Source organism: Colias philodice, chromosome 8 (assembly GCF_061535455.1).
Source record: "Colias philodice isolate Cphi_HAF_F1 chromosome 8, ilColPhil1 Martin Lab GWU primary, whole genome shotgun sequence".
NCBI classification, from domain to species: domain Eukaryota; kingdom Metazoa; phylum Arthropoda; class Insecta; order Lepidoptera; family Pieridae; genus Colias; species Colias philodice.
In genome coordinates, this window is record NC_143093.1 from 8,994,257 (window position 1) to 9,011,775 (window position 17,519).

Genomic DNA, 17,519 nt, shown 5'->3' on the forward strand with positions numbered 1-17,519 from the left:
GCTATTTACTAAATAGTTTTGATATCGGTCATTTGTATAACATAATATACATATGTTAACACATTATAAATTAAATAAATTTATATCAATACCTACTACAACCTAGTATTAGTTAATAGTTTTAGTAATACATATTAGTAAATACCTTTCAAAATCTATTAAATGTATTTTTAGCAAGACGTACCTAGTCATTAAGTCATTTTTTCAAAACATACATTTATAAAAGTTCATGTTGTACCTAGTATAATAAATTTTTTAAGTGATACAATCTTTGTTCACATTTTCTTTTCTTTTTCTTATTACACTGTAATATCCTAAAATAATATTGTCACTCGTTCAAATATATTTGTAATATGATTGTTGTAATTTCCTCTAAGTAAAGATACATAAATTATTTTATTGTCATAAGCAATTATTTTAGAATTAAGAGTTTTCAAACTTTGTATTCTTTGTTGTAAATTTAAAATAAAAATAAAATCGGTGTGAAATCTCCTCCTTTTTTTGAAGTCGGTTAAAAACAAAGCACTCAATGACAACAATACAATAAACAGCACAACCAACATCCGAGTAGGAGTAGGAGCGAGGCAGAATGAGATAAAATAAAGATGACACTAATGTTTTCGAAGATACTTAGATATTTGAATTTAAGAACGCAATATATTTTTGTTTACTTCATTCAGTTCAGCCAATTGCCGTATATTTTAATACGGCAAATAAAAATACCTGCCGTATAAATCGTATTTTAAATGCCTATAAATACTTAAATGTGTGTTTTCTTAATAAAATAAAATCTTTAATAGAAAGGTTAAAAGCAAATAATTTTTTAAAGATTGAGCGCCCTATAAGACTGAAAATACACAAACTAGTGCTTTTTTGCTGTTGGTATCACAGATAACTATATATTAGTCAGAGAGTTGGTATACTGCCTTTTTGAAAATTGAGTTGGCAACACTGAACATTATCGTCCGATAGCCACTGGGAATATCGGTGTCGGCTCCGATATCCGATATCGGACCGGACAATGTGAAAGACAGGTACATATTTCATACATTTTACTTCCCTCCGATATCGGATATCGGCTATCGGCTTCCGATATCCGATATCGGATCGGATAATGTGAAAACGCTCTTATTGCCAAAAAAAGATTGAAAAAAAAAGAAAAAAAACTTGACAGTGACATAAGAATACAGTGTTGCCCGAATGAAATCCAAGTAATACATACATTTTTCTCAAACTTCTTTTTTTAAAATACCTAGGTATATAAAATGATTAATTATAATTTAAAATTCATTGAAAATACGAAACATTTAATAATATAATTATATATTCTTCTTTTGTTCTATACTTCTCTGCAATTGAGATTTTTAATACTGACAACTTCTATCAATATGTTGAAGCAAAAATTGATGGCGAATGGCAAAACTGTGCGGGAGGGGGCTTGTTTTTAGCAGTCAGCAAGGTCGTTCTTTGTGTCAAAAATTAAGCTTGTGACGAATATTCAAGTTTTTATTATTTACATCTGGTGATTGACTGTTTGTGCGTGGTAACAAAGGTCGTAGTGCGTGTATGACGGTAATATAAATTAGTTAAAAAAAATCGTAATTACGAACGTTCCAATGAGTTTGGGAGGAGGTAATAGCACAGAGGGATCAAATGCAGGAGGAATTTTTGTACAATTTAACCAGGATTGCACGTAAGTGGACGTCTATTCATTTGTTATGCCTGTTACATAAATGGAAACACTTTCAGAAAGCGTTTATTTGTTTACGGCTGAAAAATATAAATAAAAATAAAATTTATTTTGATACAATAATGAACGTCAAGGCTGTAGTATCGAGTTTGGTAGATGCTAAACCGCGAAAGAGTCACGTTTTAACGCTGCCTCAGTTAGAAACGCAGTTAGTTAGGCTTGGCGATGATGCAATATGTCATTGCCAATGTTTTCCTAACCATTTTCAAGAGCTAATTGAAAACATCGTATTTTATCAACGGAAGTTAAAAGTGCCTTCCCCTATGTATCTGCCACAGCCTTCGGTTAACGATCCTGGCCTCTATTATACATCAATATCTATGTTTGTATTCTAAACAGCTGACTTTTGTTATGGTTAGTATGAAGTTTCCTCCTATACTAGGAAAACGATTGTTTTAATTATTGTTCTTCAGATAAGCCACTGTATGTGATGCATTATTGATAATATTAATCAATAAATAAAGTTTGTTTTTATTTTATTCTTAGTTAATATTACTTATAGTATAATGATGATGGAAATGGTTTTTATTGTAAACTGAAAACCATTTAGTGGCAGTGTTGTTTTTTTAATTTTTAATAATTTATAAAATTTTAATTACATTTAACTTGGTTACAATTTTTCAGTTTTAATTTTTTTTGTTTATTCATAAAGTAATTAAAATATCAGCATAGGTATTTTTTTTATAAAAATGAAAAAACACTTCATCTATTTTTATAATTCTTATATCATGTGAGGTATGAAGGTATAATTTTGTATACATCCAACTTTGGTTCATACACAGTACACACAGCATTTTCTTACAAAAATGTTTAAAACAGTTGAGGTCATAGGTAGGTATATCTAAAAAGTCAAGTCAAGGGTAACTTAATAGAGCACTTATTTTTTCGAACTTTAATAATCTTATTACAACACTAGCAATATAGGTTTAAACTACATTTAATAATTCAACACAGCTAAATTTTCTATGAGGACTAATTTTTTTGGTTAAGCTGACCTTGAATACTTCTTCCTTAAAAACAAAACAGATTAACCTAACATGATATGTGAGATATTAGTTCTAGGCTCTTTCCTGATTACTAAATATTTTTTCTGATGATGCCAAAATTAAGATTAATTATTCACATAACAACAAAATATTCTTTTCACCTACTTATCTACACTAATATTATAAAGAGGAAAAGTTTGTTTGATTGATTGTAATGAATAGGCTCATAAACTACTGGACTGATTTTAAAAATTATTTCACCATTCGAAAGATACTTTATCCACGAGTAATATAGGCTAGTTTTTATCCAGGAAATCCCATGGGAACGGGAACTATGCGGGTTTTTCTTTGAAAACGCGGGCGAAACTGCAGGCGGAAAGCTAGTCCCTAAATAAAAATCAATCAGTGAAACAGATGTACATGCGTAATGCATCTGCCCCTTACTCCACAGGACAGGGGTCTTCACTTTTACTACCACATATAACCATACCAATATAAAATGACATTTGATGGATGTAACACATGTTAATTTTGTTTCAGCTCACTAGTAGCCGGTAGCAGTAGTGGTTACCACTTGTTTGCGCTAACGCCCGACGATGGAGTCGAAGAGATTTACGCGAGCCGCTCCGGCCAGGAGACATGTCTTGTTGACCGACTGTTCAGCAGTTCGCTGGTGGCGATTGTTACTGTTTCAGCTCCCAGGTTAGTCTTATAATAGCTGAAGAAATTGGTAATAATACACGGGTAATAATACACTTAGGGCTATAGTTGACTTACTAGTCAACATAGACTTAACCCAGTTCATCTTATGAACTATTACATAAAAAATCAGTCACTTAATGATTGGTAGGCAAGAATATTTGTTGTATGAATTATTAGTAAAATAATTCATCAACTTCAAAGAGCAAAATAGGATCTTGACCTCCAACACAAAAGTTTCCAGGTTTTGCGCATTAGTGCCCTGGTGTTGAGGTCTTCTACTTGAAGAATGTCTAGATCTTTTTGGACTTGCTGTAAATAGTGTAAGATAGAGTACTAACTTTCAATCAACATAATATTATGTCAATTTGAATGTGAAAAAGATGTATAATATTGTTGTCATTAATTGATGTATAAATAATCTTAATAGTGTTGCACAACTCACTGTAATGAAGTTTAATAATGTTGAGTCATTTTAATAACTCAGACCCGGGAATCACAGACACAATAGAAAATCTATTGTGTCGTGGACCGATCGGGCCGTTCGGGGCTCAATGGGTTAAATAAGAAATTATATTTCTTTATTAATGACTACTAAACTATACGGACATTCATTATACTGTAACATATTAACTATAAGTATCTATTTTCGTAAATTGTGTAAATAAATTTTCTTTAATTTCTTCGATTTAGATTCCTAAACTTGACTTAGGAATTAATCTTATCTTAATAGCATTAGCGAAAATAGTAATCAGATAATATATCTATTTATATTGTATCAGTATTTATTAGCCCATAAACAAATGTTTGAGGGCTTGTCTAATAAGGCCCTTTTCTAATCTTCTTTAATATGAAGTAATTCTCACTTAAATGTTTTACTCTGAAATATCTATTTCTTTGCCAGAAAGTGAGATGTTGGCAAGCAAAAAGAATGTTACTATTACATATTTATTATGTATACAAATAAGAACGCGTAACGGATTAAATAATACATGAAACAGAGACACAAATAGGCTAATTCTAATAGAATACATTTGTACAGCATTGTGAAGGAAAATGCATATCACACTATCGTAAGTGGTAACCCTGCGCTGCTATCCTTGACTAAATCTATAGGTAGTAATATTATAAAGCTGAAAAGTTTGTTTGTTTGTTTGAACGCGCTAATCTCAGGAACTACTGGTCCGATTTGAAAAATTCTTCGGTGTTAGATAGCCCATTTATCGAGGAAGGCTATATATAATCAAGCTAAGACCAACAGGAGCAGAGCAATGCTGGTAAAGCCGCAAGGCACAGCTAGTATGAAGGTCTTCACACACAGCAGCTATAATGTAAAGATGTACATTATAGCACGATACATCTCATTACATCTTTCCATAGAAATCGTCAGGAGACCACACACGACAGCTATAATGTATATTTTTACATCTTCGAATCTTAAAATACAGAGCGATACGAAAATATACATTTATATTTCGATACATCCTTTTTTTTTTTTTTTAAGTGGGAAAATCTTGCATAGATACCCACGGCCTCCGGGGAAGGGGCCGTGGGTTATGTCGGATTCCTACCGACCAAAACCCCACTGTGTTCCGTCAAGCCGCATCAACGACGGGGCCACGGGTATGGTAGAATTCTTCCGTGACCCCGTCAGCGGCTGCCCGTCGCCGGGCCAAAACAAATTGTGAGCCAACCAGCTCTAACCTCATGGGGCGGCGTGAGCGGAACACGTCTCACGCCACCACATCTCTCCGGACGATGGACTAAATCCCCGCTCCATCGCCCGGCTCCCCTCGTTAGGGAGGCTGGTTGCGGCCGCGTAAATCAGCCGCAACACGACGACGACGCCCAATAGGGCGTCGGCGCCGGATCGGGTCCGCGTGAGGATCCCTCTCGCGGACCCGCTCAGCCTCCTCTTTCCGCGAGATCACGTCCTCAGAGAACGTGATCACCGCGCGCCAGGATCTGTCGCTGCCCACCATTGCACGAACTATGGAAGGCAGAGAGAGATCCGACCCGACGACCGCGACCAAGCGAGCACGAGGCTCGGCCCACGCGGAGCACACGGCAAGAGTATGATCTGCCGTGTCCTCCGGGCAGGCGCACCAATGGCAAGCCATGCTGGGCTCCCTCCTCGCGACTTTGCACAGATACCGCCCGAAACAACCGTGCCCGGACAGTACCTGTGTAAGGCGGAAGGTTATGGCCCCATGCCGCCTGTCGCACCACTCTCGCAGCACCGGTCGAATTGCTGCGACCGTCCGCTCTCCAGCGCTGGGCTCTTCGAGCCGGCGTTCTCACTCCCGGAACCGCCGTTCGACGGCCTCGTCCCTCCACTGCTCAACCTCCTCATAGGATGGGTTGAGCCCAAGTAACTTGGACGCCGAGACGCGGCGATACACGTCCGCGAGCATCTCGGCGTCCAGTTCCCACGGTGGCGTTCCGGCCATCACGCACGCTGCCTCGAATGAGACCGTGCGGTACGCCCTCACTACCCTAAGCGCCATGACCCGCTGCGGTCTCCGCAGGAATGGTCTATTACGGGCGCTTAAGGCATCTGCCCAGATGGGGGCCCCATAGAGGGCCATGGAGCGGATTACGCCTGTATTTCGATACATCCTAATACATCGCAATACATCCCAATACATTTCCATTATATCTCTCTTTGAAAAGGATGTCAATCGGGACGTATGCCAATGAAATGAAGGGAAAGATACATTACATTACCTGTTGTGTGTGTGATACATTAAGATAATTTAAAGATATACATCCCGGGATGTAATGTACATTAATATACATTATAGCTGCTGTGTGTGAAGCGCTTGAAGTATTTAGCAACAGTTACGTAGCGACCTTTGTCGTCGCCTATGTCAAATGATCTATTTTTAGTATCTAGTGTTCTACTCTATTTTGGGAGAATTTTCCGACGCCGCGCTGACTGAGAGAAATTTTAGATTTTAGCTTGAAATATCGGGCGGAGATAATTTTAGTCTCATTATAGGTAAATGCAATGAAATTGGGTTCGTCTGGTTACTTTTTGGAATCGTCATTTATTCACGTTGTAGAGACATCTGGTTACGTGGAGTAAATTTCTGAACACACACTAAAAAATGACACTATTTATGGGAGTGTCAGATATTAGGACATGGATGAGGTGATATAATTTCTAACTACGTATGTGTGACGAATAAAAATATTGCAGTAATTTTTGCGACTTCACTCAGCTCCGGTATGAGTAGAAATAACGGCAAATCTTTCACCATTTTAATAAAGAACACGCGAAGATTCATATCCTTAACAAGGGTCGTTAAACTGTATTCCTTTGTATTGTTTAAGGCTTTACTGTTATTCTATACGAGGGTGAAACCAGTATTATAAATACAGGTACTTTTTGTCCTACGGGTAATAAAATTCGCGCTTTTAAATGTTATCGTCAGTTTTATTATGTTGACCATTCTAAAAACAATGTTTGTGAAGCTCTCCTTTTTGTCTGCGATGGACGTTATCGATTCAGGGTTTTATTGCTTTTTTGTTTGCAGTGAATGAATTAGAAAATAATCAAATATTAAGCTAGATAACATGACCGCAGTTTAGAGTTAACCTTAAGCAATTTTTGTGGCCTTAAAGCGAATGTGCGTGGGATTATTTACCAAAGATCTTATTAGAATTCATTGTCGAATTGACTCAAGTGTATTTGCAACTAATGTATCGTATGTTTTGTGTAATGTGGTGTATTTAGGAAGATTAGTGAATATTTGTACTAATTGAGACCAATTAAAAGTGTCATGAATTATACCGACCTTTTTATCCGACTGCTCTAGATAGAAGGTGGAAAAATACTTTTAACGGTTTAGAGTTAACAATGTTCTATATTTTAACTTTATACAATATATATTTCAATTGTAAAAGTTGTACGAGGTATTAATAGTATTAAAAAAGAGGTCATTGCAGTCATTGACGTCTTATTATATTCACAGTGAATTAAATTTTGAGCATATATTGATATTATTATCGAGTGGTATTCATAACAAGAATTTTCAAATTGTTACAATTATTTGTGTATTTGAGTTTGTGTTTTTTGTTTCACAAATTACCTTTTATGGAGTAAATTTCTCGCTAAGTTACTGTGTTTTATCTATCCTGCTTATGCACTCAGTTCACTCACTGCCCTATGTTCAATGATAAAAATTAAAAATATATACCTTAAATAATAAATATAATGCGAATATATTATTTAGTCTTTCATGTTAGAAATAAAAATATGTATTTAAATAACTGAATAGTTGAATAATCAGTAGGTAAACATGTAAAAACGTTTTACGATAATAAGATAAAAATATTACGTGTTTTTGATACATATTAGGTAAATATATTTGCATAACAAAAATAAAAATACGTTTCGTTTCGTAGTAACTACGACTTCCAGAAAACGATAGAGTATTTAGTATAATTACAGATTAGTAATGTATTATGATAACTAAACATCAAACGATATTATCCACAGACGCACAATGAAAATGTGTTTTTGAAACTTGTTTTTCACGAATAACTACGTATTTCGAACGTATTAAAAAATACGTAAAAATGTTTTGTTTACGTGTTTTAGTGTCTACGTATCGCAAATCGCAATGATATAATTATCGTTGCTTTGGTGTTATGAATCAGATTTTATCGAATGTATGTAATCACAGATGAGAATCGATAGTATATTGGGGAGGTCGAATTTCTACCATCTGCATCGTCCGATCAGTAGGGATTACGATTTACGACTTACGTCATTTATTTACAAAGGATTTATTTTTATTGTTTGTTGACTATGATTGTATAGAATTTTAATAATAATATATACTTATTGTTCTAATATAAAATTCGTATCAAGGATGCCGTTTTTGTCCATTTATATTAAAGTTTAAACCATACCTATGCAAATAACTTTTTTGCGTATTCAACTAAACGCTTATAATACTTAAGTTATCGTAACAAATTCCACTTAAATTTCTAGTTTCTAGCGATAATATAATTAATTAAATATTAAAATGATGCTTTCGTTGTAACAGTGTGACGTATAACTTATTTTTATACCATTTATTATTCAATATTCATTAATGTTGATTCGTAACGTATCGCGTATATAGACAGGTCGCTCTTGACCGAGACATTCACTCGCCTCAAATAACGTTATAACTGTACGATTTACGATAGCATATATTAACCTTATCTCATTGCTTATTTCCGTACACAAGGTGGAGTTAATTTCTTTATGAGTAAAAGCTGCGTAGTAGCTAGGTAATATGATACTGTATCTATGGAATAATCTCTAGGATTAATGCCATAGCCAGCTGATGTCAAAGAAACACGCCAGCTGTTGCCGGCTTTTCTATTAGATGGCGATGTTGATAGTACTGACTGGTACTAGATAACGGGGAACTTCGATGACGACTGGCTTACGATGACGGTGTGATTCAAATGCTGCTAGAAGAGTAACTGACAGTATGAATGTAAATGATAGATTTGTGTATACAATTACGTATTAACAATGTTAAATATTAACAAGCGTGGTATTACTATATTGTATAATGAAATTAGTCTACAATTATTATATCAAACTACAAATTTGTAGATATTTCCTCAAACAACATCGTAAATCATATTTCTTAAGCCGCTTAAACAACGCGTATCTTTCCGCGGTTTTTTAATAAGCAAATTATAAGAAATACAGGTTTAAATCATTACCTTTAAATATGGTTATCTGAACGACAGCTCATTTTTTTCAAAGATAAGATTCTCTGTCTGCATTTATGCAGAAACTTACTTTTATCAGAATATTCAACTTGACATCTTGTGCTAGTTTCCTTTGAGATTTATGCTTTATTTTTGCTCACGATTGTGAGATATTTGTATCGCTGCATTTTTTGGAATATTAGTTTCACTATATGAAATATTTTAACGTATTCTTACTACATGTGTACTGCAATTTTATTAAGTATGTCTGTCTAGTAATTAATCAGGTGTAAATAACGTCACAGATTTGATATGCATATAGATAGTAGAAAGATGGAACTTAAAAAATTGGAAACAGTTCGCAGCGCCTTCTTTGGGATATGAAATGCATGTCATTTGTTCCCTGCCTTTTGACATTCCGCAAAAACTGGTAGCTATAAATATCATACAATCGTACATGAGTTGACTCATAAAGTTATTCCCCACAGTGCGCCGCTTAGGGACTCGTCTTTGTGTTTTATTGATCATAAATAGCTATAATTTAAAATCGGTGTACAGCAAAGACTTAGTAATGTGAATGTTTGTTGACTGACTACACAATATTCTATTACTTAGCCATATATGAAATGCTACTATGAAACGCTTTTGATAATTTTTCTGGATAGATTTTACAGTCAGTTTTTGAACAGGTTTAAAACGCGATTTATTCCTTCGTTCAAATTATACCCCACCTCTTGTATATATAACAGCTTTTTTTTGTGGTGTCTCTCAGTGTTAGCCAGAAGGGCTTCTACATTTTAACGCGGACGCGTGGGTGAACTGAAGGTTCACCCTGGATATAACAGCGCTGTGGTTGGTTGTATACAGGAGATAATTTCTGAATCGCTTAAATTATACACAATGGAAACGCTAGCCAATTACTTTTAAAGTAGAAACTGTTTCTTGTTCTTAACTGAGTACTTATTTCCCATTTGTAATATTATGTTAATTCAATAATATCATATTCACACTTGTGTAGTGGAATGAATATAATTCATACCGAAAAAATAATAACCAAACATTTTGAAGGAGTTTTTACTATATAAAATATTATATATAGTAATGAGGAAGCTAATTGTATTTGATAATGTTATTCATATGACGGTGACCTTAGCGCGTAGATTGATACGGCCATAAGGCATAATGACATGTATTGTTACGATAATGTGCTATCTAATTATCATAGAGCTTGTGGTATTAACCTGATAGTAAAATATGTTTTGAATGATTTTGATCTTGGAAATAGTAAAATAATTTCAGAATATATCATTCATAATGTAGAGCTGTTTAAATAGATTTATCTATGTTTTTGTTTGTATATTATATTATAAGTATGCAAAATTTCAAAGCTAAACAAAATATTTCCAGTACAAAATTGGAAATAAACAACATTGATATCGATAACCTAAGCTCTGAATGATAGTAATAGGCAACTAGAATACTCAAAAACAAAAATAAAAACATTTTAGTTAGTTACTACTCAAATTTTAAGCGATGCGTATAAAAGAAACAAAACACTACGTTATAGATGTTGTTTATACACAAATTAATTCAAATTATTTGCACGATTATTTATTTTATTTATTTATTACACTTTATTGTAATACATTCACTTAAAAATAGGAAACAATAAAAAGAAAATATGGTACAAGAAAGATGTAGTACAATCGGCGGCCTTATCACTAAGCAGTGATCTCTGCCAGGCAACCAAACGGTAAAAAAGCGAAATATTTAGTAAATAAAATTTTGGAAATAAAATTAGAATTTAAATATAAACATGAAAATAAAAAAAAGTAACTATGATACTTACACAAAAAGTACATTATATTATGCACATATAAATAACTATACATACATGTATAATAACTATACTATAAATAACCTTACATAATATATATACAATATATGTATTATAATAGAAAAATAAATAAATAATTAATGATAATACATACATAAAACTACATAAAGTATAAAAAATATATTCTATAATACTAATAAATGTAAATACATATAATAAATATACTATTCCGAATTAAAGGCTGATAAAAAGAAATGTTTCCGAACAAGGTTTTTAAATGAGGGTAAAGAGGGAGCAAGTCTTATCTTTAGTGGTAAGGAGTTCCATAGCTTAACAGCAGTGGCAGTAAAAGAATCACCAAAGAAGTGTGTGTGTCGAGATGGGGTACACAAAATAAGTCTGTCAACGGATCGTAGAGAGTAGTTTTCACAGTGTAGAAATGAAAAATTATTCTTAAGGTAGGATTATCATACGCGACCTCGAATAATATGGCGTGAGCGTTACGCGATAAAGCGAAACATACAAAAATAATCTATACTAATATTTTAATACTGAAGAATTTGTTTGTTTGCATGAAGTCACAGATCTCAGGAACTACTGCCCCGATTTGAACTGGTCTTTCAGTGTTTGATAGCCCATTCATTGAGAAAAGCTATTATAGGCTATATGTCATCACGCTAAGACCAATAGGAGCGAAGAAATGCGGATAAAACCAGTTTGTATTTCATAACAAATGAGCTAATAATATTAGCATTTCTAAATTGTTCTAAAAATGTATATAATAATTTATTGATATCGATAATTTAGGGTTTAGTGAACCGTACGCGGTACGACAGGTTAGGAAAATCAAATAAATTATATGCTTGCGTGACTACTGACTCTGTTACCAAGGTTCAACGAGTGAGTGATATTACACTAATCGAGATAATGTGTACAATTTGCTTTGTTTACGTTTATCTAGTATACGTTTTGTTAACGTATTTATTTCATTATGAATAAGGTGCGTTTATTTCGAAACTTTTTGAATCAACATGAATAGAAGTTCCTTTAAGATTTTTTACTTTCTATGCTTCAGTAAAATATGATTATTCTTATAAATTGCATTACACTAATTGCAACATGCGAGAAATATAGTCATAAATAATAATTAAATGATCTTATCAGCCGATGTATGTAAGAAGTAAACTAGCCAAACATCCGCTTTAAATACAATAACTTACATAGGTATATACATATTATCTGCTTCATCAATTATTCTTCTTATTTGTACAGTCCATTGTAGTTTAATCATACAGTACCTTCTTTTTTGATTTCGATCTTTGAACTAGTCACTACTGCAAATGAAATTTAAGACGTGAATACCAAAAATTACCTTTAGGTAAATCATTAAAATAAATCAGATCTCTCAGAAAGACCCTCATCCTGTTTACCCAATTGAATTCTGAGCTGACATTATTTTAAGGATATAGAAAACTTACCTGAATGGCCCGACTCTATATTTTGTAGAGTCAGGCCATTTAGATAGCCAATAAATAATTAAGATTATATTGTTAATTGTTTTGTGTATTTTAAATAAACATTTTAGATACACTAAAGATAGTAGTTAGTATTTTAAGAATGTAATCGATGTAGGTACCAGCTATTCGTATTTGTAAATATTTTCAAAACTAAACAAACAATAAATTATTGGAACCGGTGCCGCGAACAGCTGTGCCAGAATAAAACCGATATTTGAAGCTGATTGTTTCTACGTATTGTACTTTTATTTTGTTATTGTAGATAATGCAAAATAAAGGATATGATGCAAATTGCAATCATTTGTTCTAAGTAATCGCATACATTTGCGCATTTAATTATCGCGGCAAGAGAACAAAAGACATTGCTTCTCTTCAGTTTTTCCTGCGAGATGTGTGATGTCGATTAATCAATAATCAAATCATTCTGAGTTAAGTATTATCGTTCCTAGCTTTGAACTAACTTGGGTTTTTGTACAATATATGTACTTTCATCTAGCAAGGATATTACGGAGTGATTATTGTATGAGATGTCATACAAGATTAAAATTACCCGCATGGCTATCTGGACAGATAGCCATCTTTATCTTATTATTCAATTGAAATACTAAATTGTTATAACCACAGAACATGCTGTACTTTTCATTTGCAGTACATTGTTGTATCAATAGGGCAAACTATATTCGTCCACACACAATCTAGTATAGAGATACTGAACTTTCACATAAATCATTAACAAACAAGACAATATTATGTTAATAAATAACGCGATTAAATAAATAAAGTTCACGGTATTTAAATAGACTAAGAACTAGGTCACTGGGAGACGGAAAGCTCTGCGAGGTTATCAGTGTAGCGCGGTAGCTCTACTGGTGTGGAAAAGATATCTGAATAAACATTTATGGAGAAGTTCTATAGAATTCTATAGAACGGCTTTGGTTAGGCATGTTATTGTCTTGTCTTTGTCAATAGCTCAAAAGCTCCTACAATTAAAGCGGAACAACTACTTTTGACTGATGAAAATAAAATTGGAAGTGAAGGATGGAGAAGTAATTCAACTAACTTGCTCAAATTTTCAAAGAGAACATCTGTGAGATCATCCATAAAGCCTTTCCAATACCTTTATTACATATGGACGTTTAAATTTGACCTTAACCTATCAACAAGATATTTACTTTCGATTATAACAGCTGACACGTATCGTTCCCCTAATGACACGTTTCCTCGTTAGTAAACAATTAGTTGAAATATCGAAATATTATGTCATAACTCAAATATATTTTTACGTTGTTAGTAGAAGTAGTAGACATCTTTGGTGTCTCAAGAAACTGTAGTTCATTAAACTAAGCCGATTTCTAGCAGCGAAACCCATGGCTTTTATATGTATATTTTCGCTTATGAATTCGGCTTTAAATACAGCTATTTCCTGATTTATTGTTAACCCAAATGCTATGGATTTAACTAAACCACGATATGACGTCAGGTGGCACGTGCATCGATAACGTTCGTCACACGTTTATCTGAGGGGAATAATAGAAAATTACGTCTAACTTTATGTTATTACGTATCAGTAATATTATTAATTGTAAGAATATAATTACAGTAGACAAAGAAATATGCCATATTTTACTTACCAGCTGTTAGAACCGGTTTATATTACCATGAATAATAAATATCATAAAGACGGTTCACCTTTTCAAGGATTAAGTTCTTGGTAAAATTTGGTAATTTGGAGCAATTCGTAATATTATGCATAGCTGTAATACCTTTTCGAATGTTTCCCTTGTGGCCACTTTATGGAGATGTCCTTTTTCTTAAGGTGATGAATTAATTTTTCTAACATTTACGGCCCTTTTTAAACCTTCGTAATTTTTATATTATTAAAGTTGTCGTGATGAAAATTCTTGACAAGAAAGTTCAATAGTAACACAATACTTCTACCGTTTTAGAAACATGATTCCATGATATTTTCTCGATAGAAAAAAAATACAAAGTTCTCATTGTTATTTTTTTTTAATCTCTGGCATCTTCAAAATAACAAACGTAAAGTTACGACTTTTTGGATATTAACTATAAAATATACAACCTATACGTCTACCGATTTAGAATTTTGAAATATGCGATGGTTTTGAAATAAACAAGAAATACTTGAAATTAGCGCGCGACCAGCCAATATAGCGAGAGCCGCCCTGTACCTTCCTACCCCGATCGCTGCACGAGTCATTCCCGCTACGGCTGTCACACGGGGAACTTGTGTCGCTCGCGCCATCGTAAAAAAGGGTGACAACACAATAAGACAAAATGAGACAAATGGGGACAATAAAGAAAATAAGAAGAAGATACATAAAGGTTGGAGGAAAAAGAATGCTTACAATTGGAACAAATTAATGAAGTAAGTTGGTTTTATTTTAAATTTGATGATAATTGTATTATAGACGATGTTTGATATGTACCCCTGTTTTAAGTACATAACGAATGTGTAAGATTTTTTTCATTTATAGCATAGATAATCTTTTCAGAAATTCGGAATCCAGAAGGAAAATAAACCCACTGATTGTTCACAATGTGAACCCACTCCTTCGTAAGTACCTTTATTCAGTCAAAAATGTATGTTATCAACGCTCTACTGGTTTTATCGCATGATTCCATTTTTAGCAAAAAGCAACAAAGTGCAAAGAAATAAAAAATCATGGTGAACTTAGTGGAAGTATGGCGGCCGTAATATGGAACAGGAGCTCATTGGAGTAGTATTATATTTAAAAAAATACGAAAAAATTTCAAGAATTACATTTCTTAGTAGGTGGTAGATAAGTATGTTGTATAAAGAATTTGATGTTGATATTTATTTCATTTATACTTACTACACCTGTGCGGGAAATTGCTTAGTACTAAAACAGGTTTATATTCATATTTACATAGTAATGTGAGTTTTCATTTCGAAAAATTTTGTGTAAGTATATTAAATTGAGTTCCTGGGTGGTCTGGAAACACATTTGGGCCCGGAAGATGGCGCTGCAGTCACTCCTCCTAATCACATGAACCGATTTGGATGAATATTTGTGTGCACATTTCATTGTTGTGGGATGATTGGGTGATTCGTTTTCACATTAGCTAATATTATGTATTTTTATTGTAAACTTAATTTAATGTTTATATGTAATACATTATTATTGGTATAAATAAGCCAGTGTTCGTCTCACATTGCTGTACCTGCCTATCTACCCTACCAGGGCCTAACTTTGTTCTGGCTATTTTATTTTGATTATTTGTAATGAATAATTACAATTATAATAGAGTGCAAAAAATAAATACATGCGTCAATATATTTTGTGTTTTTTTAAAACAATTTTTTTATTTAAAAAAATATCATTCCGACCGCGGCTTTGCCCGCGTGGAATTAGGTTATATCGTGAATCCTGTTTTTTCCCACAGAAGTGTTCAGTTCGGATAAAAAGTATCCTATATGTAAATCCAGGCAATTAGCTATATTTTATCAAAATTGGTAATAGTCTTGACGTGATTAAGTAACAACTAACAAAAAAATATACAAATTAACATCCAAAGTTTCGCATCAGTTTTACTGTATTAGTGATATCTTCCACTCTTGACTTTGACTGAGAAGAATTAGGGTTTATAACTTCTTTCAGAAATAGTACCTTTCATTTCTGGGCATGATGTAATATCTACGTCAGCATCAAATTCTATCTAAATCAATTCAGTAGTCCGCGTTATTGAGTACCATTTCATTTTTTCAGAGTAACAATATTTTTTGTTATTTTAAAGATTATTTATAACCTGTATTATTTTGTAAACATTACGAAATGATAATAATTATTAATAATGTCTAAGTAGTTGTTAAAAAGAAGATTATTTGTTAATAAGCAAGAAAATAAAACCAATAAATCAACAATTAAATAAATGTATGACAATATTATAACTGTATGACGACTCCATACATGTTTGTCCCGAGTCGGCGAGCGGCAGCGCGGCGAGTTTGCAAGAATGACTTCGCGCACACCCGCGTTCGCGATAGCGAGCTATTAGACTCCGCCCGCCAAGCAGTGGATTTTTTTTTGTGTATCGTCTTAAAGGCATTGTGATTGTATATTCATCAACATGTATGACTGGAGGACAAACAATTGTAATTGGAAAGTCAATTGGTATCTGATAAACGAAATAACCTTTCTGATAAGTTACAAGCTAATTTGCTGTGTAAACAACCAAATTTGGAGGAAATTCCCTGGGTACTACTTGGGTCTAAATTGCCTAACTTTTCTTGGATTTCTGGAGAAACATTTGTCTTTAGACGCAACGCTCGATAGAAAACTAATAGAAAATGTAAAATTTTGCCCCAGAAAAAACATAGATATGCAAAGTAAGAAGGTTAGTTAACTGAATGCATCAGCATGACGTATTTACTGCGTAGTCGATAAGTCTTAATGCTCTCCGATAACGTTATGACCTATTTCTCGCGACGTGGTTCACTTAATATTAGTAATTGAGAGTATTATTGTTCCATATCATAACTTGTTAATGAATACATTATATCGATCTATGTTATAAACAACAATATTATGTAGGATATCGTATTGAGGTTAAAATTTCGCCAGATAAAACTGCGAAGTTAAAACACGAAAAACGAGTAAATTTGTCAGATATCATAGTATGTAGTAACTTTCCAATTCTTTATTTGCGACTATTTTGGGTATCGCAGAATAAAAATAATTTGGAAAATCCAAAAGTGCACGCCTCATAATTTTTTTTAATAAATATTTATTAATTATTATTTTTGTTTATTTAATAACAATTAAACCACATCGAATCAGACCCTGAAAAATGAAAGGGTTCTATTCCTGAGCATACTCAAGCGTAAGAGAAAAAAAAAGACTCGATTAGTAAAGTATTTCGGTCGCTATCGTGTTAACAAGAAAAAGGATCCGCACATACAGACACACGGACGTCCAAGACAGAACTTTTTTAAACTGTTTTTTAACTAGTTTAAATAACAAAAA

General features: G+C 33.2%; 1 protein-coding gene and 1 long non-coding RNA gene across 4 annotated transcripts in view; both read left to right on the forward strand.

Annotated features, from left to right (window-relative positions):
- Positions 1 to 1,416: 1,416 nt before the first annotated feature.
- The window catches only part of Atg18a (Autophagy-related 18a), a 28,773-nt gene continuing 12,670 nt past the window's right edge, over positions 1,417 to 17,519 (forward strand). For all 3 annotated transcript variants that reach the window (XM_089698406.1, XM_089698408.1, XM_089698407.1), the window contains exons 1-2: positions 1,417 to 1,693; positions 3,277 to 3,438. In XM_089698406.1, coding sequence (XP_089554532.1) covers positions 1,617 to 1,693; positions 3,277 to 3,438 — 239 coding nt within the window. In that variant the 5' untranslated portion in view covers positions 1,417 to 1,616. The remainder of the gene's footprint in view (positions 1,694 to 3,276; positions 3,439 to 17,519) is intronic.
- LOC149486729 (uncharacterized) lies at positions 14,344 to 16,277 on the forward strand. The gene is made up of 3 exons (XR_016315985.1): positions 14,344 to 14,899; positions 15,027 to 15,088; positions 15,163 to 16,277. It is a non-coding gene; the product is annotated as an uncharacterized LOC149486729 (long non-coding RNA).